The sequence below is a fragment of the Melopsittacus undulatus genome, chromosome 9 (assembly GCF_012275295.1).
Source record: "Melopsittacus undulatus isolate bMelUnd1 chromosome 9, bMelUnd1.mat.Z, whole genome shotgun sequence".
Taxonomy (NCBI): Eukaryota; Metazoa; Chordata; class Aves; order Psittaciformes; family Psittaculidae; genus Melopsittacus; species Melopsittacus undulatus.
Window position 1 is genome coordinate 34369491 of NC_047535.1, and position 23437 is coordinate 34392927.

The window sequence follows — 23437 nt, forward strand, 5'->3', positions numbered from 1 at the left end:
GAAAAAAGGCAATGACATGCATGGCAGGTCACTAAGAGCTGTATTGTTTTATTATTATCCAGCCTAAGTTATTTAGACCCTTTCATAGGTTTAAAGGTCTGGTTCCCAAAGTGCCAGGCACTGTACAGATACAAAACAGCACACTGGGCTCTGTCCCAGAGCTGCTGTGTACGGAGGGGGCAGTAAACACGGGGAGAGAACACCAAAATGGCAGCAAACATCATACTTGTTTCACAATACTTCTGGAGATGGAGATGAACCAGGAAAGCAAAGAGAATGAAGAAGTAAGGGGATGAAGTCAGAGGGTACAGAAAGAGAGAAGATGAGAACAAAGAGGCAATCAGAAAGAGCAATGGCCAGTCCAAACAGTGGGAAATCTCGTATTTTCCTGGGAACTTCTTTTTCAAGGTCATTTGAGGAGTGTTTGCGAGGGTACTCAGTTCTGCCTGAATACTGCTGATGGGAAAGTACTTGCATAGACTGTACTTCAGTCCATGGGAGATGACACAGAGAGGAAAATCCACTCCCCTCCCCCTGAGTCCCAGAGGTCCTGCAGCAGCTCCTCCTGGAGATGTTGCTACCTTACAAATACCAGGCTGGGGGAAAAAACCACTTCCTACTACTCTTTACTGCACAAACCCTTTCATTTGCAGTCTGTAGGAATGAAAGACTTTTTAATTTCCATCTCAACATTATTCTCATTCCCAGTGTTTTAATGTTGTGAAAACTGCCTAGAAACAAAGACGCCAGCTTAAGACTGTAAAATTTTAATGCTTACTATATTTTGCTTCCTTTTTGTTTGCATGTAGGTTTTAGATCCATCAGATTTATGTCTTTCAAGCTTTTCAATGCAGTCAGAAGGAACAAAACCTTTTTTCTTGCGTGTTTTTTTTCTTCTAATGAGGCTGGCATTTTCTTAGTAAGTATCATTCTAGAAGCTTGAATTTCAAGAAAGACATGAACTACCTGTCAGTATCCCTATAAAGCTACAAGGGTTTGCAGCACTCCCAAAATCCTGACCCCACCAGGCAGCCTGATGAGGTGGTCAGTGCAGCGGTGAGGTACATACATGGCTGTACAGGGCCTCCTGTGCCTCACCCTCCCAAACCACCCCACTCCAGATGAGGGTGCACTGTGGAAGATGAACGGTCAGCACTTTAGGACTCCTAAGACCTTGGAGGTCAAAGATGGGGAATGGGATTTAACTACTACAAATAACCACTGTAAGAGGTCAAACTTCACAGGACCCATTATCAGAGCTTAGCATATGGTTTGTGTGGTGATGGGTTAATTGTACCTGATACTCTCCTCATGCCAGGTGCTATTCCAAACCAGGCAATTTGTGGATGTTTTGCTCTGGCCAACATCTGGGTGCAGCTGTACGTCCCCAGTCCCGCAGAGCTGGTCTCTGTAGGGCTGCACCTCTGCTCGCTGGCTGTGTCTGACATCACACAGACAAGTATCAGAAGTTGCAGAGGTCACAGTGGGGAGCAGGGTCCTGATACTCTGCCCAGTTCTGTGCAGAATGGATGCTCCACAATGAGCCAAGGGGACTGTTTGCCACGGCATAGCCATAACAGCTTTTCAGCACTTTAAATCCACCCACAGAACTTGTCTCATTTGGAAAAAAGATAGTATTTCAGAAAGCACAACTTTCTAAAACAATCTTCCCCATCTCATCACACTATGCCTCATCTCCTCTCCCTCGTACACGACAGCCACTGACCAGGCTCAACCCTCTATCTGCACAGCAGACCACTGCCCATGACACCAAACTGCATCTCCTCACTCTGCACTGCACCAGACAGTTCAGCAAGCCCAGCCCTTCAATCTCCCAAGCAGGGACCCCCTGAATCTCCTGCCCAGTGAAGGAAGGTTGCCCTTCTGTGGTCCCAAGGAGTTTTGAGAGGGGTGATGTACATGGGCCATGCAGGCAGAGAGCTGGCAGCTCAGCTAGGGCTGAGCCCTCCCTGTGCTGCCTCTCCCCTTCACTCCTGGGCACAGCAGTCCCATCCCTACCCACAGGCAGTGCAAGGTGATACTCATCCCAAAAAGGCACCTCTCTGCACCCGCTGAGTGTACACAGGTGGCAACCACTTGGGGCTCAAAGGTGTGAGCTCTGGTTTAGAAGCTTATTTGTGATCATTTCACAAGTTCCTTACGAATCCTGGCAGAGAGAGGGGTCTGTTACGCGTGTCATTTAGAACAGTGAAAGCCTGCAACGGAGACAGCATTGCCTGCAATGACAGACAAGTGTTTAGCTGCTCATGAAAACTAAAGACAGAAACCACTTTTCCCCTAGCAAGACTCTTACAAACCTACGGCTCCCTTCTGCTACTGAATGCATACAGGACGGCTTCAGCAGCACTCCTGATAAACCCAGACAAGCCCCACGAGCAATGGCATTGTTAGTGTGTGTGAAAAATAAAGCACAGACAGCTTGGTCCCTTCCAACTCAAACTGTTCTATGATTCTCTGATTCTTCACAACACTATTCCCTGTTAAAAAGCCGGGGGGGGACACAGCTCCTAGAGGCTGCTGATTCTTCCAGTCTCTGGGGCAAAAGCAATTTTGGCAGAGAGGTGCAGGATGATTGCATGCCTCTGATACTATGTGAAACGATGGATCTACTCCACTGAGAAAGTGAGAATAAATTCCCTGCCCTGAAACAGAAAGACTGAAGCCATTCAAAACGCAGCGGATTTTCCAAGAAGCATCCAGTGTTACATTACTTCCACATCAGAAATAAGCGATAGATGGGGAAAGTAATACCCGGACTGAGGAGAACAGACTCTGTAGAAGGAAAAGTGGCTTTCTGGATGACATTGATAAGTTCCTTCAGAAAATTCAATTTCCTTAAATGTGAAAAACTTCCCTTTTAATGTTACCCAAATGACCTTCTGGGCTTTCAGAAAAAAATATATAATTGCCTCAGGAGGAAATCTGAAGCATTAACTAAAGATGATATTTGCTACGTATTTAACTTCTTGTTAACTCATATTAAGGGTCTTCCTCATTAAAAACTGTTAAACCACTTTCTAAAATCATTTCCTGAGGAGATATCACTTTGGTATATGCCATGAGGACTGACTTTCATACCTTAACTTCAGCCAGCCTTTGGTGTGAAGTTCAGCTGGAAACTCCTTGTCTAACACAGGCTGCTTGCTCTTAAGATCTGATGTATTCAACAAAGGATATGTACTCAGAGCACCCTTATTTCTGTGGGCATTATGCCCTTGTGTGAGTGCGTGGATGCCGTGCTGTGATACCTGAGGGAAGCCCCTGAAGGCAGCGCCCAAGTCTTTACACTGGAGGAATGGTACCCTGACACCCTGCTGCAGAACATCTCCAGCACAGAGCAGGAACCCAGACAGTGAAGTTGGCAAAGACTGAGCTGAGGACAAGGAAATGTAGGGAAATGTGCATGGTGGTAGCTCCAAATGAAGGTAACTAAAAAAAAAAAAGAGCCAAGACAGAAAACTGGGAGTAAATGGCAAGGTGAATATAGGGCTTACACAGACTGCTTTAAATCCTTGGACTTCAGGCGCAAATCACTTTAAGGGTGGAAGCCACAGCCCATTGTTTTCCCAGCTAATTCATCAATCTCTCATTCAAGCAGGCGTAAAGGATATGTGAGCATAATTTCAGGGAGTAATGCTGCTTTACTTAACTACAGGAAGATTTTCCCTATCTCAATGCCTCAACTGGCAGTACCTTGTGCTTACCCCAGCATGCAGGGTATAACTTCAGTATCACAGCTACCACTGTGAGCAGTGCTGCACCACCACACTGCCCCTTGACAAAGGCCAGACACCCCAGTGTTGGGCTCCTGAGAGGCCACTGCAACACACAGTACTTTGGCAGGACGCCTCGATCCACAGTGCCACTTCTAGTGAGGTCTGTACAAAATTAGAAACAGGATTCAAAGGGCTGGTGGGAAGTGATGAGGCAGCAGTGCTCAATGGGTCCATGCTCTGCCTCAGGATGCTGTGCTATGGATCATGTTAGTGACACCTCTCCTCATTAGGTCAGCCACACCGGCTTGCAGTGTGTGTATTGCTCACCCCACACCCTGCGTGCATGACTCTGAACAGCCGCTGTAAGGGGCTGGTACTCACCCGCCGATGCTCTTCAGGAGCTGTTAACCCTGAAACCTACCGATGGCCCCACAGCAGCGCTGCACCCGCACCGCGACACCTGCGCCGCCCTCCGCGGGGGGCGTGGCCCCGCGCTCCGCCCCGCGCAGATGGTGCGGCCCGGCCAATGGGAGCGCAGCCCGTCAGCTGACCCGCGGCGCCTACCCAGGTGCGCGCCGGCGGCGGCACAGAGCGGGCACCGGCACCGCGTCCATCCGCACCGCTCCGCCTTCCCGGGAGCCCGGAGAGAAGGGAGGGGACGGACGAGGAAGGAATCCCGCCTCCGTCCGCCCCGTTTCTGAGCCGCCTCACTCTGCAGCCCGGCGCGGCGGGACCGCGGCAGCGGCGAATGTGCCGCCCCCCGCGGGCAGCCCCGGGGGAGAGACGCGGGTGCTCGGGCAGCGATCCGCGGCCGCCGGTAAGTGCCTCCGCAGCGCTCGGGGGAGGGAGCCGGGCCCTGGAGCGCTCCGCTCCGGGGCGGTGCGGTGGTGCCGATCCCCGGGGGCCTGCCTAGCACGGAACCGTAAGGGAGCAAAGTTTGCGGCACCGGCCGCGCCCCCCGGGCCGCCAGCGGTCCCCGGCTGCTAGCGGGGAAGTTCCAGCGGACACCGGGTTTCCCGTTGCGGGCGGCTATTTCGTACCGCGCCGGGGCTGGGGCCGCTTCCCCCGCACCCCGGGGGACGGCGGAACCGCGGAGCGGCCGGGCTGCAGCGTAGGTTGCCGTTCTCCGGCCAGCTCTGCCGCTCGGTGTCCCGATAGCGGCCCCGTACCTGCGGGGGGCCGGGCTGGCTGCGCGGTGGGGCCGGCGGCTCCCGGGCTCGGCCCCGCGGGCAGATGGGGGCGGGCGGCAGCAGATGTCTCGCCGCCTCCATTCACCCGGCGGGGTCTGGAAGACAAGGAGTCTTCAGAGGAACAATGGCTCTTAAGAAACCGGCACAAAGGCGCAGTGTGAGCGCCGCGGCCCCGCCACCGTCCCCCGAGGGCCGGGGTCGTTGTCCGCGGAGCGGCCGCTCCGCACCTGCGGCCCCCAGCGCGGCGCCGGGAGCGGGCTCCGGGGAGCCGCTCGCTGGGAGAAGCGCGGGGCTGCTGCGGTCCAAACGCTCTCCCTGCGCAGGAGTGGAGCGGACGAGGGGCACCCAGAGCGGCCCCTTGGGGGGCTCCGCTGTCGGGTGAGGGGGGGCTGAGCGGCGGGGGCTCGTCAAGCCTGTGAGAGAGGGGGGAGCGCAGCGTGCTCGCTCTGTCCCGTCGGGAGAGAGCGGCAGATGTCAGCCTGCCATGTCTCTCCTCCCCCAGGTCATTTAGTGCTGGTTCGGCGCGGTTTTCCCACCAGGCGATGGAATGGAAAGTAACAGAATCCCACCGAAAGTAGAAAATAACGTTGTTCAGAGGCAGGGGCTCACGCACAGGGTGCCTGTGTTTCCGTCCTGGAGCTGCGTGACAGTTCCCAGGAATGAATTCCCTCAATAAAAACTAGTTTGTGAATCTTCAAGCCTTTTTCTCACAGACTTAAAGGATCCCTATAAACCGAACTTGGCATTTCTGAACAAGACTGTGACCCCCTATGGAGAATAGTTAAGATGTAGGTGAGGCAATATCACAGAGGCTTCGAAAGACTGGAGTCACATACTGCACCAGTCCTAACCACTGGCCAAAGGCCACACCAAAGTGTGTCCAGAAGTCTTGCAAGTTGGACTTTAAATTAAGACATACACAGCAAGAGAGAGAAACCAGTGTAAGAAGCCCCCCAGACCAGGCAGCAGCCTCTTCCTCCTGGGGTCCCCGGGCATGCAGCCTCCAGGTGTCCTGCTCCCTCAGCACTGCAGCAGCCCAAAACTGGTGAACCCAGGCAGTGCTAAGAGACATGGTTTAACTTGTGCCTTGACAAGTAAAAAGTTCTCTGAATAGAACTGTAGGTAGTCCCTATAAAATCATACATCCTAGTAGGCATTTTGGACTTAAATAGACCAGTTACTGTGACAACTAGCAAGTAATTTCCATTTACCTAGAACAGACATGATTAATGCTACTGATTATTAAAGGGAATAGGTCTTTGCATCAAGTTGTATAAGAAGATAACTTTTTAATGTTTAACTTTGAAACCTCTTTATTGATGTGAATAATGCTGAGCGCATCACACTGCAAAAAGAAACTTCTGCTCAGTGTAGTGTACCAGGGCTCAGACGATGGCGTAGGCACAGATCAAGCTTGGATGCTAGAAGAGCCCTGCTTTAACGCCAGTCTTTTGATTCCAACTCGTGGAGAAAACGTGATCACTTAAAGCTTGGCGTTAGTTAAAGCTTTCATCACCTTATCATAAAGTACCCCTCGGTACTTGAGGAAATGCGAACTGCCGCTGGGATGCGGTGCGGCGGCAGCCCACGCGGAGGTGATGCTGCAGCCTTTTGTTTCACTTCTACACAGTATCGTGGCACTGCAGAAGCCAGGGAAAACTTTTGCAGCTCAGCGTGCTGTATTCCTGCTGTATTCCTACTGCATCGGTCCATCAGCAGGCTGCTGCTATCAGCTCCTCCTGATTTGTTTGTAGGGACACTTAAAGCATTTGGGATGAATTGTAACCCAGTCAAGTATTACTGGTACTGCAGCTTGCATACTGTAACATGTACTGAAAACATAATTTGTTTGCATTATTTAGCATATGGATCTTTTTTTGTTGGAGTTTATATCATCCCCAACAATAAGGAGTTTATTTAAACAACATTATTTTAGTCTTTAATTTCTTGTATGAATTGTTCTGAAGTTTTCTTTTAATGATCTGAGTGAGTTAATAAGGTTTTTTTCATTTTGGTAGATGGGTGAGATCCCTGTGCCACGTTCTTTCTGCTTCCCCAGGCAAACGCCTTGGAGCACGCGTGGTCCCAGGCTGGGCTTTGTGTCAGGCTCAGAGTCAGATCAGGCATCAGCAAAAGACAAAAGCACAGAAAAGTTCAGTGATGGTTCTAGAAGAGCACTGGCTCTTGGCAGAGTCTCTTATACTTAATTTTTTTCAACCAGCAAAGTATCAAGGTGCTGAAAACACTTGCTGAAGAGCCAAACGTTTTCAGAAACAAAAATCACTTTCTTTTCCTTCTCACTTCGTAACTATGGAGGAGGCTGTTCTTTGCAGCCCTGATTAATATAAATGAGTTGTAATTTTCTGACCAAGCCATCCTAGCTCCCATAGATTATTCCATTGGCAGACATGTGGGCTCCACAGCTGTCCCCTCATTTGTGTATGAAATGGAAACACTGGTGGCATTTGTAGGTTACCATAGTTACACGAACAATACACGTGTGAGGCTTCATCCTGCCAAGCTCCAGATTTTTTTCTGGCAGACATTTTGTAGACTCGGGACTGAAGAAAATCCATGTAAAGTTTTTGGAACCACATAAATCCATTTCTCCTCCTATCTGTTTATATAATACTAATTAACAGGGAACCCGCATTTCAGCCTCACGACAGCTGATTTTTGCATCTTCTCCCAGTTGGAAATGCCACTGTGGGAGATGCATGATGCTCCCAGGAACCATAAATTCCAAGCTCCAGTCAAGAGCATTTAAGTTATTAGCACAGTCAGACCTTAAATGCTGTGGCAAATACAAACCACATCTTAGAAATAACTCTCGGCACAGCAAGGTCTTCACAAAACAGAACTTCAGGGTCAAGCTAGTTTTTTCTCCTTATTGTGTTGGGCAGGTTGGCAATGCCTGTTGGGTTCGTGGGGAGCAGAGCTGGTCCCCACCATGCCTGCTCCATCAGGAGCACCTGCACAAATCCAAGAAAGAGCACAGAAAAGTATTCCCATACTCTGTTTTGTCCCTCCAATTAACACATACTCGCTACAGGAGGAAAGATGGGCAAGAGTAAAGAAAATCATGGAGCTGGCTTGGAAATTGGTTTTGTTGGTATGTCATAAATGCAGCAAATAATAGTGTTTCTCTAAGAGCTGGAGTACTTAAATTCTGCAAAGAGAAATCAAAGTATTCCTTTGATAAGAAACAAGTCTATTGAGGTTGTGCTTGAGTTTAGTCAGTAACTTTCTGAGTCCCATTCTTTTCCTGTAGCTGAGTAATTAAGCCCTGTGCTAATGGACTAAAGAAGGTCAGGAACAGAACACACCTCCATGCAGGTTTAAGAGGCACCTAGATTAAAGTCCTAGTAAACCACATTCTCTTACTCCTTGCTGCTTAAAGCCTTGCAACTTTATTCAAATTTGTTTTGCTATTTAAATGCTCTTTCATTTTCCTGCATATGGCACTGAAGGAAAATACTGGATTGGCCTATTTTGGATTGGCCTAATTCTCGTCCTGTTGAAGGCAGCAGAAGTCTTTGGCATCAGTGGGAACAGAATTAGACTCTGCTCTTAAATTCTACTGCAAAATGTTTTTATAACTTCACCTTCTAATTCATAAGATCTTCATCTGGTGATACAAGGCAGCATTTTCTTGACTTCCAGCAAGCTGAATTATCAAAAGAACAGGGCTTGGTTTTCACATGGACCACAGTTTCTAAAGGTCAAGTCTGAGATAGAGTGGATATCTACTGTTTTTTTCTTCTTAACTTAAAGAACTATAGGGCAAAGCAATTGTAAGTAACAGCCTTGAAATATTTAACAGGATGCTGTACTGAGAATGCACAGGAGTTATAAAAGTGCCACAGAGAAACAGCTCTTTCTCTTATTTTATTTGGTACCGCAGTCTTGCTGTGTAATTCTCTCACCTAAGCTGCTGCCCTTTAGTCCTCTGTGGTAACACAGGGCAGTATTTTCCCTGGCCACTTCACAAACTGAAGGGGTCCATTTAACACTAGAGGCTCATGGGTTTTGCTTAGAAATTCTAGAGATTGTCAGCATCTCGTTTCCAGGTATTTAACAAACTGATGATTCCAGCAATTTATCTGTCACCTTTGATTAGAGCAGGAGTTCCAACCCCTTTTTGAAGCCAAGCTCCTCTCAAGGTATCTCGCAGGGTTTGCCTTTTTCTGGTTACTCCAGTGTTACTGAATGCCAGGGTGGCAGCACAGCTGTTCCCACCAATGGTGAAGTGCAGCCCCTCACCTGCATGCAGCCATGTCCCACGAGGCACGGGAGGAGGCAAGGATGGGCAATGTGTGGAGGGGGCTCTTATGTCAGAAGGCAGCAAAACCCTAGGCTGGTGTCAGGGTGTGTGCTGCTCTTTATGCGTGACGCTCCATGAACTGGCCTACAGTGGGGTCTACCACTGCCCTGTCTGCATCCTGGTGGGACAGCGCAACCCCATTTCCCAGGGACTGCCAGCACTGAAGTTCCCCCACGTCTGGGGACAGCATGATCAGCTGGTAGTCACTGGCATCATGTCCAAACAATTGCTTTTGTAGAGAAGCAGGAGGTCTGGAATCTGATGTATCACACGCTCCTCGATGCATAATGTTATTGGATTTCTAACAACTTTTTGTACAGTTGATGTAACTTCAGTCATCAAGAAAAATGTGATCTTTAGAGTCTGTCTTTATGCAAAGACTGGATTCACATTAAACTCCTCACTAACCCCCAGCTGCAGCAGCAGGGTGAGCTCTGAAGAGGGCACCTCAGCTTCCACTCAGCTCCCTGGGCAATCAAACCCCCACTGTCTCCATGTGGTCCTAAAACTTGGTCCACTTGGACTAAGCCCAGATTTTCTGTAGTTTTCAGGGTTTGGGCAGCAACACAGTGATGAATTAAGTAACTTCTGAGAACCACATGGAAGTTTTTTGGAGAGAATTACTGAGCTTGTTCAAAATCTGGTAAAACAGCATTTTATGTTGTGCTTTGGTGGTCTGTTGGGTTTTTTTATAGAATATGACTCAAAGCTTGGATTGGCTTATTGTAATTTGAAAGTATTTATCATCCATGTAGTGAATCCCGTATTTTCTGTTATTTCACGCATCATATAATTTATTTGATTAAGCAAGTCCAAAAATACCTAGTAAATGCATACCTTGCTAATGTGCTGCATGTAATTACCAGGATGCAGATGAGCTACTGATTGGCTTTGCTAAATTTTCAAATTACAGATGATCCATCATTCTAACAGAAATAGAGTAAATATTGATAATTACAGAGATCCCCTGCTCATAATGGGCAAAAAGTAACTTGTTTTATCCATAGATAAATCATCAGTTAAGTGAACCAGTTGCAAAAGGAGAAGTTTTTAAATAGCTGCTTGAAAACAGGTCTTTAGAATGGTTTTATCATAGTATAAGGCACCGTGTAAAACAAGGTGTTCTTTATAAATCCAGTGACAAATAGATTTTCCTTTATCTTTCTACCTCCTTCAAGTGAAATAAGTCTAGTATCTACAAATTAAACATCGCTGTCCCCAAAAGAATCATCATCATTAGGTAAAGACTTTATTTAGGAAACATCCAATTGTGAGAGGAATAACGTCTCCTATGTGTTCTGCAATAGGCAGCAATTTTAGGACGTCTGTGTTTTGCAAGCACTTACGAAATAAACCCATCTGTGGAAAAACTGCTGACTTTGCCATGACAATACTGAGGACTAAAGCTAGAGAACAATTCATAGGTCTGTTCTTAAACATGCAAATACATTAAACATGATGGATTTCCTCTTTTTCTCTTCATCTCATGAACTTTGCAAAGCAGATTGCGATCTGTCTTCTGCGTGAAACAGTTTGTTTCAAAATGTAGGTGATATTTGAGATAAAGAGAAATAGCTAAATACAGGCTACCAGCATTTTCACCATTCTCAGCTGAACAAACCTTCCTTTCCTGCTGACATGCAGATGACCTGCTCCACATTCCACATAATAGTAAAACAGTTTTAGAATGAAATAATGATGGAAAGCATGCTCCATAAAGTATGTATTTTCTCAGCCCAGTGTCATGGGTTATCACTTGTGAGTGAAAGGAGGAGGTCTTCAGAACAATTACAAAACTTCCCATAGAAGCCCATTCAAAAGTGCAGAAAAACTTGTGAAAAGGTGCAGTGAGGTCACATAATACCCAATATCTAATGGAGAGAAAGTAACTTTTTTCTTAGCTCAGAGTAAAGCCGTAGGTCAGAGCAGCACCAAACCCAACTCTCTGGCCACTTAATGGAATTACTTCTATCCTGGCTCAACTTGGTTGAGTTCCAAATCTTTGTCTTGATGCCAACAGCCTTTCTGTTAGATCCTAGCACTTCCCATGATAAATCCATTTACTTTATTGTTGGTACGTTCACAGCCTTGAGTGAACAGTAAGGTGTGTATCAGTCAATTCCATATATGGTTTTATTAATATTTACATGTGAATGTAGCTCAGAAATAAAGAACCTAATCTTGCAAGCATGTAACTCCTAGAAAAAGATCAGTAAGACTCTCTTAGACTAAGGGCTGAAGATCTGTATAAGCATGCTACATGCATAAACAGCACAGGTTTTTGTAGGCTACAACTACAGGTAGTTGTAGGCTAACAGTAAAACACAGTTTAATACTTATTCACTAATAATGGAAAACACATAGTACAGCCACAGGAAATAGAATTATTAAAGTAGAGTGTAACAAGGACCAGAAAAGAACTCTTTTCTTGTTTGAAGACAAACAACTGAAGCTATAGATGGCTGGCGTATTGCATATCCATACACACAGATGTACATACATTTTTTAATAACAAGTCCTATGTATATCCTATAGCCAGTGCCATTATGCTGCTGCCTTTATAAATACATACTGAGATACTGACTCATTTAATTTTTTATTTATTGGTTACCATCTCTAGCACAGAATGTTTTGGCATCCGTGCTGGTAGTAACAACTTCTTACATACCGGGGTCTATCCCAACTGTGGGGGATCCTGAGTGACTCATAAAACTGGAGTTTGATCTAGAACTGTGTAGGAAGCAAAATAGTCACACTGCCAGAAAGGCAGTCAGCAAAAAGAGAGGAAGAGGATTTCTGTTGCTTCATGAAAATCCTGTGGAGTTCCTGGCATCCATATTTCTTGTGGTTAAAAATATGTTTCATCTGCTCCTTATTTCATTATTATTAATGCTTCACATCCACTGGCAAAGCTGCCTGGGCTCTCAGGGTAGTTAGAAGATTCTACTCAAAATTCAACACAATCTTATTGCCCTTGTTCCTCTTTTAGAGCTATTTCTCTTTTGTTTCCTCTTTAATTGTTATTTAAGCTGTACTGATTTTGATAGATAATCTGTTTCTTACTATTTGAGTTGTTCTTGTATGAAATCCTCATGAGGTGGGTGCCCCCATGGGTAAGTAGATGTTTGAATCCCTCCATGTGATTCTAAGTTCCCAAGCATGCCAAGACTGAATTCCATTTCTGTTCTTTAAATACGATTAGAAGATGAAGCAGTATTTCTTTAGTCTTGGTCCTCTTTCATTCTTCAGCCAGCAGACGGACTAAATGCAAAAAACAGTTGGAACAGGTCTTCTAAAATTAATTATTTAATATAGGTTTTAGACACTGTACAAGCTAAAACCCATTAGGTTTAAATTCTCCCTCACATTTAAAATATACTGAAGGCTGTGAACGCATAACAGCATGTACAGGTGGAAATGAAAGGATGGCCCCAGAGGTTCCCCCTTAGCTGCAGTTGGTTGCAGAAGGGAAGAGCTGCAAGGAGGGTCCCATGAAACTGGCTTTTAATCCAACAGTGGAAGTTACTTGGTTGGCTGTCAGGAAAGCTGATCTAGTTGAATAATTCTATCTGGTAATTACATGGAATGAGAATAATGATCACAGATGTGAGTTTTCTCCATCGAATGAAAGAAAAGCTTTAGTACTGCCTCTGCACTGAAGAGGGACAAACCCTGCGTAGCAGGACACGAAAACTAAAGTCATCGTCACTGAAGGAACCAGCCCATATTGTCCCAAGATTAATCTATTCTATGAAAATAAATGTAGTAAGAAAGCAGATAATAAGTTGGGTTTATAGTGTAAAGACTATTACTACTGTACAAACATATCTTGCCTTTTGGGTTTTCAAGGCTTGTAAAAGGTTTACATTTAAATAGACTATATAATTTGACAACCCACTGTTTAGAAAGCACTTATTATTCCTGATGTTTCTAATATGACTTGTTAATGGCAATTTGTAAGAGATTTTTGAAACAGACGACAGAAGCTGGATTGCAATTCCATGGTTGATTTGATGGGCCATCAATACGCAGTAGCTGTACTCTGCATGGTATCTAGCCTCTTGTACTCGAGATCTGTGTCTGAATGAAAATAATTCTTCTCTCTCTTGCAAACATACTTTAATGTTTTAATGAAAACCACTGTATCAGATGCAAGTCTTAAGAATAAATCCCAATAAATTGCAAATTTTTAAGATGTAATATGCTGTTCCTGCAGCACAGGCATTATGAATAGGATGCTCTTTGAATTTCTTCGGTGGAGATAAGAGTAGTATTTTTCAAAAGAACACAGATAAAGCATGCTAAGGTTGGCTTGAAATACAGCAAATCACATTCCCACCAGAGCTTTCCCTAAAATTAAACACTGAATTTATTTTTATGGAATGTATACACAGACAAGAACAAAAAGTAGGTGTTATTTGCAGGGAAAAAAATTCCAAAGCTTAAATATTATAAATCCCTGAGGATGTGTTTTGAAGCTTTATAGCATTATTACATGTCCTATAGGCCCTTGTTTTTCTCTTTGCTTTTAATAACAAGCTCCCAGTTTCAGATTTTGGTGTGCTCTTTCAAATGACTCACATCATTTTCAGCTTGAATTTTCTGTATTTTACACAATTCAGGCTTGTAAATAGCTTATATCCTGATGACATCAGAGACTTTAAAAGCCTCAATACAAAAGGCTTACCATCAAGCACAATTCCTCAATATTTCTCTAAATGGACTCAAAGTCCAAGTCCTGCCTCTTTCTCGATGATGTGCAAGGTCACTGATGCTCTTGACTTGAGTAAGCTTTGATCTTAGTAACACAGCATTTTATACCAGGTTTTGTGTTGTGTTTGCTTGTGTGATTTAGTGGGTGCATGTACGTATTTGCGTTGTGGTATTGCAATACCCTTCTCCCTCCTAAAGGACACTATCAGAGGTTGATTGTTCACCTTCAGTCTGACATCAATAGCTTAGTTTCTCTCTACAGAAGATGGGTGGATATAGAGCTACAAAGGTCTTACTGAGACTCAAAAGTAAAGCAAAACACTTTTCACCTCCAACGTACACACAGCAACCTTTCCTTAAACTTATCAAGCTGTCTTAACTGACTAATGAACTCAGCCTGAGCTCATTACAGGCCAATTCATCTCCAGCGTCGCTTCCAGAGTAAGCAGTTCTTCCAGATAGCTCTTTGCCAGATCAACCAAGCCAACCTCTTTCAGCATCCCCTATCTAAACAAGCTACTCCTTTCCCTGACTATGGAGGAACACTTCGTATTGATCCCAGTCTGAGTTTGGGTTTTTTGATCACTGTTCCAGCTGAGGCTTCACCCCTCCTTATGCTTTGGCAGTAATACTCTGTCACCACAGCAGATCCCTGGGCACAGTGGCTGGGCTGTATAATGTGTGTTTTCCTAATGACCCACCTGAATCAGGGTAAGTTTTCCTGAACTGACTGATGACAGAGGATGTTTATATGGCAGTAGTTTCACAAATGTTGATGATGGGAAAACAAGAAAGCTGCACAAGTCATTAGCAGAACATTAGCACAACAGACAATTTTCCAAGAGACTAGCTACATTACTTAGGCTCAATATATGCACATATTTCTGTGGAGAGATGGGTAAGTTCTGTGGATCAGTGTGTGCTTCTGGCTCACAGCAAGCGCAAAATAAATTGCTTGGTTTAGCCTGAGGTAGTTTTCTTCATGTATCCGATCCCACAAACTTTTACCTGGGCACATTTAGTACATACAGCTGCCAACCAAATTCTGTGCTGATGCTACTTGCAACATGAAAGAAATTTTGCAAGAATGAACCACTTAGCTGTAGGGAGAGAAGATTTTCTGTGGTAGCATTGCTGTTTCAAAACAGACATCCAACTATCCGTGTGCAAACTCGATTGTTTCCTTTTCAGCAATTGTTAATAGTGACAAGGAAGCTGTCAAGGAAGTGACAACATTTTGTCTTCCTATTACCAAGAAAAAAATGTTGAATATCTATTTCTTGTCTAGTTGGCAAGTTAACTGTGAATGCTTTTCATGAACACTATTTCACTATTGTCCCTTCATATTCTTCTCTTACTGCATTGTGAGCTTAAATACTTTTTCTTTGGAGCACCTGAATGAGTAGACTTAAGTCTCAGCAGGCTATAGCTGTCAGCGCACACCTCTTTCCAGCCCACAAGCAAGCTGATATGAAGCATCTCCTGCCCCATAACCAAATACCCACCATTACAATTTCTTGGGCCAAACAAGTTCTCAATATTACGCAGTTTTCACAACCTGGCTGGAAAGGGAAACCTTACACAAACCTCCCCCCTGCATTTCCAGGATGGGAAGCGCAGGAGGGGTGCTCACATTCCCTGCACACAAGAAACACAAACAAGCCAAGATCCCAGACATCTGTTGTGGGTTTGCTCACTGACAGAAATGTGGTTTCTTCATGCACTGGGTACTGAGAGGTCCCATGGAAAATGCATTTATTTAGCAACTAGTAAATAATGCCCTCCATATCTCTTGCATTAAATTAACCATTATTTCTAGTAGTGTCAACTTAACAGCTGCTGTGAGGGGTGTTGTGGTTTGGTATACTAGCAAATATGAATTTAATGAATCAGAGAGAAGGCAGAGAATGCTAAAAGCTGTCCTTATCTCTTCCTCCCTGCCACCCCTTACTGTTTAGGGGAAGTTTCCTCACCCAGTGTTTTTAAAAGAAGTTTCTAGCACAGAACCAAAAGGACTGCCAGCAATGTCCTGACCCATATTGAATACTGCTGTCAGAAGACAAAAGTGTTTTGTGATATGACTCTGTTCTAAGGGAGGTTTTGAGGTCTGATGTTCTCGCCTAACCCAAAAAGCCTGGAGCTACTGCTCTGCCCCTGCTCTGGAACTTGTATTTCTATAAGAAACAACTCCCTGGCCTTCAAAAGCCCAAAGTCCTCTGAACTGATTCCCCTGTCTTATCTTTCACTTGGTCTGTACTTGGCTACCAGGGACATACTTTAGTCATTTTAGATATAATAAAACAATACAAAAGGACCTCACTGGGTGAAAGGCTGAGATACCGAGCAGGAAAGGGGCACACAGTAACACTCAAATTCTGCTCAATTCAGACTCTCTGATTCCAATGAGAGCTGGGAGCTTTCCCAGGAGCCATCCCGTTTATCCACATGGGTTTGGTGATTATTCATTGGGAACCACATTACTGTCAAAATCTGGTTGTCCTTCAGATTATCCACAAAGAAAATAAAAATTGCCACATGCATCTCTTGTCTAGTTCTCATGAGGAAAGATATGATTATAATTCTAGATAGGACTTCAGAACCTGAGTCTGACATTTGAGAAACATGGTGAAAAACATTGTGCTCTTTTACTCGTTTGGACACTAAGGTGTCTGGGTCCAGTCCTGCCAACTGGAGAGCTGAGAGACATGAAGGGGTGAAGGGATGGCTGTTGGTGACCACTAGCAGAGGCAGAGGGCTGGCAGCTGCTTCTTGCAAACGTCGAGTGCTGAGATGGTCAAGCAAATCATACATAAGATACAAAGAGCAGAGCAAAACAGCCACTTAGTTCTGTAAAACCGTAGTGCACTGTCACTAACAGTGGCTGCCCCTTTCCAGCTCTTATCAGGGAGATGAATAGGGTTTTATAGCATAAGCAGTAGCCAAAGCAGAAGTCCATGACTCAGGTTTTCCCTCCAGCTGTGACCTCTGGGCTGCTATTCACATAAGCACAGCAATAAAATGGACATGGGCATTTACTTTTTGATTACACTGGATTTTCACTTGTAGCTTCATCCAAGCTGCCCTGGGCTGAGGGAGATTGGAGATAGTAAATGTGGAAGTCATTTCTAAAGAACATTTTCCATTTAAAGAAAATTAAATCCATTTGCAGCAGAAAATAACCAGAGAAGAGAAAGAATTGCTAGTAACTTGTAAAATTGTATGTTCATAGTGATCACAACCCCAGAACTCTATTCAAGAAAACCAGAAATGCCTTCTTAGCAGGGATGAGCAATGACTGTAATGTCCAAGTAAGAAGATGCAAATATTCAACAAAGGAAGGATCAAATTTGATTTTTTTTTTCAAATTTGAGATGAGCTCTGGCATATTTTAAAGAAGCTTTGAAGTCTTTTTTGGGCAGTTTCAATTTTAAAGCATTACATGATTCCTCATGTACATCAGAATCAGTACCAAACCACCATTAGGACCCATAACTTTACAAGGCACAGACTTCTTTCTCTTTACCTGCTTAGAAAAAGGTTACAGCAGGTACCCAAAGGCATGAATATTAGCAGTACTGCCTTTGGTAGTGGCATCTGCTGCCCTCGATGGTGCTGCTCCTTTCTGAGCCAAGCTGTACAACAGGACCAGAGACATCTCCCTTTGCAAGGAAGAGCCCCCAAGTGACAGCAGCTTATGGCACCTCCAGAACTGGTCTAAAACTGTTAAGGGGTGAGACCCCTACCTGCATTATTAACTGGCAAATGCTGTAATTCCAAATATCTGGAATTACATCAGTTAAACTTCAGATCTCCAATATTCCCAGAACTGTCTAGTTGGGTTTGCTACAAATGTATTGTCACTGAGAGAAGCATCCACTGAAGTCACTCTAGCTCAGTTTATCCCAGCCCCCCCATCACTCTGTGTTAATACACTCCTCACTATTATGGTTCTGTTAGGATTTATTTCTTTAATGCACTTATGCCTTTTTTCATTTTTTCCATCACCTGAAAATGATTTGAGAAGGAATGTTTGTTCTGCATCTGTTTGTTCTGCCTCCAGCACGCTCTTCTCAGCTCGCATTCAAGTCTCAGCTACCAGAGAGAGTACCTAACTCAACAGGGTCAAGTGCCTTCTGGCCAACATTCCTGTTTCCTTTCCTCCAAAATACAACCACAGAACAGATAACAGCATGCCAAAATAAAACCACTACTGATGTGTTCTACTCATAAGACATATATACTTGCAGCATTATATCATACTCTGAACAAAAATACTGTAATTTCATTATTTAATATGCTGATTAGATTTTGAAGTTAAAACATTGGAAAATGGCATTCCTGTCACCACTATGCACATGACTATTTTGAAACTTTGTTTAAAAGCTGTATTTAGTTTTATTATTTTATATAGTGATATCTTTTGTAGGCTTTGACCAGGTTGAGGCCTCCCTACTTTCTAACTGAAAAAGATACAATCATTAGACATGAGGTTTGTGGTGTCACCTCAAATTTCAACAGGTCTGCTTTTTAAATCCTTGCTCAGATTCGTCACATGCCTTGCTAGTGAACGCTTTGTATTTAATTCAAAGCATGTTGGACACATGCACTAATCTGCTTAACCTTCACTGTCAGATACTGCAAAGGTGTACTTCATCTGCCAATACTGATGTGCACAACAAGCCAAGAGAAATACAGGCATGTGAAATCACCACAGTGAGCGCTGGCTGGAGAAAATCAGTTCATGCAGTGTCGCCACAACATACTTCTGAATGGAAGGCGAGGCAGCCCCTGTACTTAACAGCACAGACCTGAATTGCACATTTCACACATACACAAACAGAAACTCTCAAAAAATGCTTTTTACAGCAGCAGTAATGGATTGGTTTGCAGATTAAAAAACGGTTTCCTGGAGCTTATTTTTTCAATAAAGTGATAATTATAAAGATCTTACCAAGAAAATCCTTCCAATACCTAAAGGGGGCCAACAAGAAACCTGGAGGGACTTTGTCCAATGGCATGTAGGGACAAGACAAGGGGGAATGGCTTTAACCTGACAGAGGGGAGATCTGGATTAGGCATTAGGCAGTTCTTCCCTCTGAGAGTGATGAGGCACAGGTTGCCAAGAGAAGCTGTGGTTGCCCCATGCCTAGCAGTGCTCAAGGCCAGGCTGGAGCTGGGAGGAACCTGCTCTAGGGGAAGGTGTCTCTACTTGTGGCAGGGGCTTGGAACTGGATAAGCTTTGAGGTCCCTTCCAACCCAGACTATTCTGTGATGAGAACTTAGACTGAATCCATGTTTAAAGACCCATGACACAACGGATTTTGGGACACTGGACACTGTTGAGTTACTCTTGCATGAATAACTTCAGGTTAAAAAGATATGAATTGTGGTGAACAATTCACATGATGCACAATGAAGGACAAAGCTAAAATAAGGACAGTACATTAATTTAATCAAATTTACTGTTATTGTTTGGTGCTTAGCTGGATTAAATCTAAGCTGTTATCTGGAACTGATTTGATTAACTCGGATGAATTTTGGCAAAGTTTGTATGTATTTAGCTTGAAACTTATAAGCCAACATCTTCCTGAGCCTTACTTAATTCCGCTCACATGAAATCTGAGCCTCGGGACAGCTCTGACACCCTGCCTCCCATCGGGATGATGCTCTGAGCAGTCCTTTGAGACCTAGGCTGCAGTCACCACCATATCCTCCATCTTCAGCATTTCTCATGCCTTTCAAACAAATATTGCAAAGTAGAATTGAAAGATACCCAAAAGTTTTCTTTTCAGCTCATTGCATACATTGGTACAGTCATTCACTTGAGATGAGAGTTTTCTCATGTAAATCCCAACTAGAAGAGAGTTCCCTGCCCCAACATAACTTTACCACACCAGGTCAGGATTTTTGTAAGAGAAACAAATGTGATAATAATGATTGTTTTCAGGTATTTTTCTTTAAAGGGAGAAGACATTAAATAATATATAAATTGTACATGACATCACCATAACATATACCCTGATCTGTTTTCAGGAACATATGGTTTGAAGAAGATTCTGGAACACAGAGGAGCAACTGAAAGTCTTCAAGAATATTTCTTGTCTTCTCTAAACTCAGAAAACAATCTTTTCACCTTCTGGATGTCCAAGCCTTTCACCTTAAGCTTTACATTTGCTGCCTGAAAACCAATTACCCTCTCAATCTCTTGCTGTTTAAAGGGGCTGGCAAGCTGAACTCACTCACTGACCAGCATGGCGAAGGTTACAATTGCTTTAACTGTTTGCCAGTTGGTGCTAGAATTGCTAATGAATTCATTAACTGAGTCTTCCATGCAGAGTAACGAATGTCCACAGCTTTGTGTATGTGAAATCAGGCCCTGGTTTACACCACAGTCAACGTACAGGGAAGCCACAACAGTTGACTGCAATGACCTTCGGTTAACAAAAATCCCCAGCAATCTTTCCAGTGACACTCAAGTCCTTCTCTTACAAAGCAACAACATTGCAAAGACCACAGATGAACTCCAACAGCTGTTTAATTTAACAGAACTGGATTTTTCACAAAATAACTTCACAAGTATCAGAGATGTGGGGCTCTCGAATCTCAGTCAACTTACTACTTTGCACCTGGAGGAAAACCAGATAACGGAGATGACTGACTACTGCTTGCAAGACCTTTGCAATCTTCAGGAGCTATATATAAATCACAACCAGATCAGCAGCATTTCTGCAAATGCATTCTCTGGCCTGAAAAACCTTTTGAGATTACATCTCAACTCTAACAAATTGAAGGTTATTGACAGCCGTTGGTTTGATTCTACTCCTAACCTTGAGATTCTCATGATTGGAGAAAATCCAGTGATTGGAATACTAGATATGAATTTCAAACCACTTTCAAATTTAAGGAGTTTAGTTTTGGCAGGTATGTATCTCACAGACATTCCTGGCAATGCCTTGGTAGGCTTGGATAGTCTTGAAAGTCTTTCCTTCTATGACAACAAATTAGTAAAAGTTCCTCAGCTTGCACTTGAGAAAGTCCCAAATTTAAAATTCCTGGATCTCAACAAAAATCCAATTCATAAAATTCAGGAAGGTGATTTTAAAAACATGCTCAGATTGAAAGAGCTTGGAATCAATAACATGGGAGAACTCGTTTCTGTTGATAGGTATGCGCTTGACAACTTGCCTGAACTTACAAAGCTTGAAGCCACCAACAATCCAAAGCTGTCTTACATACATCGTTTGGCATTTCGCAACGTTCCTGCCCTGGAGAGCTTGATGCTGAACAACAATGCCTTGAATGCAGTCTACCAAAAGACAGTGGAATCCCTTCCAAACCTGCGTGAGATCAGTATCCACAGTAACCCACTCAGGTGCGACTGTGTCATTCACTGGGTCAACTCAAACAAAACCAATATCCGTTTCATGGAACCTCTATCCATGTTTTGCGCTATGCCCCCTGAATATAGAGGGCAGCAGGTGAAAGAAGTGAAGGATTCAAATGAACAATGTCTTCCAATGATCTCTCATGAGACCTTTCCAAATCACTTAAACTTGGACATTGGCATGACAGTGTTTTTAGACTGTCGGGCCATGGCAGAACCTGAGCCAGAAATTTACTGGGTCACTCCTCTCGGCAATAAAGTAACTGTTGAAAGTCTGTCTGACAAATACAAGCTGAGCAGTGAAGGCACCTTGGAAATCTCTAACGTCCAGGTTGAAGACTCCGGGAGATACACCTGCGTTGCTCAAAACGTAGAAGGGGCTGACACAAGGGTTGCTACTATCCGGGTGAATGGAACACTTCTGGATGGTACCCAGGTTCTGAAAATCTTCGTCAAGCAAGCAGAATCGCATTCCATCTTAGTTTCTTGGAAGGTTAATTCCAACGTCATGACTTCCAATTTAAAGTGGTCATCAGCCACTATGAAGATTGACAACCCTCACATCACATACACTGCTAGGGTCCCAGTTGATGTACATGAATATAACCTCACACATTTACAACCATCTACAGATTATGAAGTGTGTCTAACTGTGTCAAACATCCATCAGCAAACACAGAAGTCCTGTGTTAATGTTACAACAAAAAATGCAGCTTTTGCGCTAGATATTTCAGACCAAGAGACCAGCACTGCCCTCGCAGCAGTAATGGGGTCCATGTTTGCTGTCATCAGCCTCGCCTCCATTTCTGTTTATATTGCAAAACGATTTAAGAGAAAAAACTACCACCACTCATTGAAAAAATATATGCAAAAGACCTCTTCAATCCCCCTGAATGAGCTCTACCCTCCACTTATTAATCTCTGGGAAGGCGACAGTGAAAAAGACAAGGATGGTTCTGCAGAGACCAAGCCAACCCAAGTCGACACATCCAGAAGCTATTACATGTGGTAACTCAGAGGATATTTTGCTTCTGGTAGTAAGGAGCACAAAGACTTTTTTGCTTTATTCTGCAAAAACGAGAAGTTGAAGACTTTTGTATTTTTGACTTTGCTAGTTCGTGGCAGAGCAGTGAGGACAGGTGGATATTTCAGGATTTTTTAGTATAGCGTATCGCAATTGTCTGACACAAATGGCAGCTTCACCTGGCTTCCAATCCTGGTTTCCTTTCTTTTTCCTCCTTTTTTTTTTAGTTATTGTGCTAAACTTAATGCTGGTCTAACTACAGTGCTGAATACAATTAATGAGAGGCTGGGGTTACCCTGTGATCCAAAAGTAGCACAACCCCATTCCTCCGAAGCCATCAGTAGAGTACAGTATCTTGCAACGCTAACATACAGTTTGGAAACTGCATTGAACTAGGTTTGTAACACTGGTCTAAGGACTCGTACACTGAGAAAATGAGACCTTGAATGATGTTAGTTGACTGTACTGTAATGTTGTATCAACTGATTTGAATGTTCTTGACTCTGAACAATGGGTTTTCTTTTTTTATTCTTATTTTTGTAGTAGTTGAGAAAAGCTTAGGTAAAGCTAACAGGCAATAGGAATACGTACATCCAGTTTTTTAATGTAACAGACTAAATGTTAATTGTTCTCTTATTCTTTTTATTCTATTTAGTAGACACTTTTGAAGAATACTAGAGTTTTGTGTTTAAATCACCAACACATGGTGTTGAATGAAGGCAGAGCTATAATAAATTTAGTTTTGTTCTGGTTTTTTATTTTAGAAGTCACAACAATGTACTGGGTTTAGCTGTCACTGGTTTGACTGGTGATCATGTTTTGACATCAAATATATCCAAAATGTTATATAAAAATATTGTGGGGTTTTTTTCTTGATGGAATTACATTTCAACAAAGTTCCAATTGGTTTTTGTATTGAATTCTAATGGCAGTGCTTTCTCTACACTAGATGCAAAATGCTGAAAACAGTTTAATCAGACATAGGTATCTGTATGGCTTTTAGGCTCTAAATCACACACAGAATCAAAACTGTTTGGCATAAGGTACACATCAAAAATCATTCTA

At 43.6% G+C, this 23437-nt stretch overlaps 1 protein-coding gene across 1 annotated transcript; it reads left to right on the forward strand.

The window, feature by feature from the left end:
• The first annotated feature begins 4425 nt into the window (after positions 1–4425).
• Positions 4426–23228, forward strand: LRRN1 (leucine rich repeat neuronal 1). The gene is made up of 2 exons (XM_005149433.3): positions 4426–4554; positions 19998–23228. The coding sequence occupies exon 2, from the start codon at positions 20216–20218 to the stop codon at positions 22358–22360; it is 2145 nt and encodes a 714-aa protein (XP_005149490.1). The 5' UTR covers positions 4426–4554; positions 19998–20215; the 3' UTR covers positions 22361–23228.
• Positions 23229–23437: the final 209 nt, after the last annotated feature.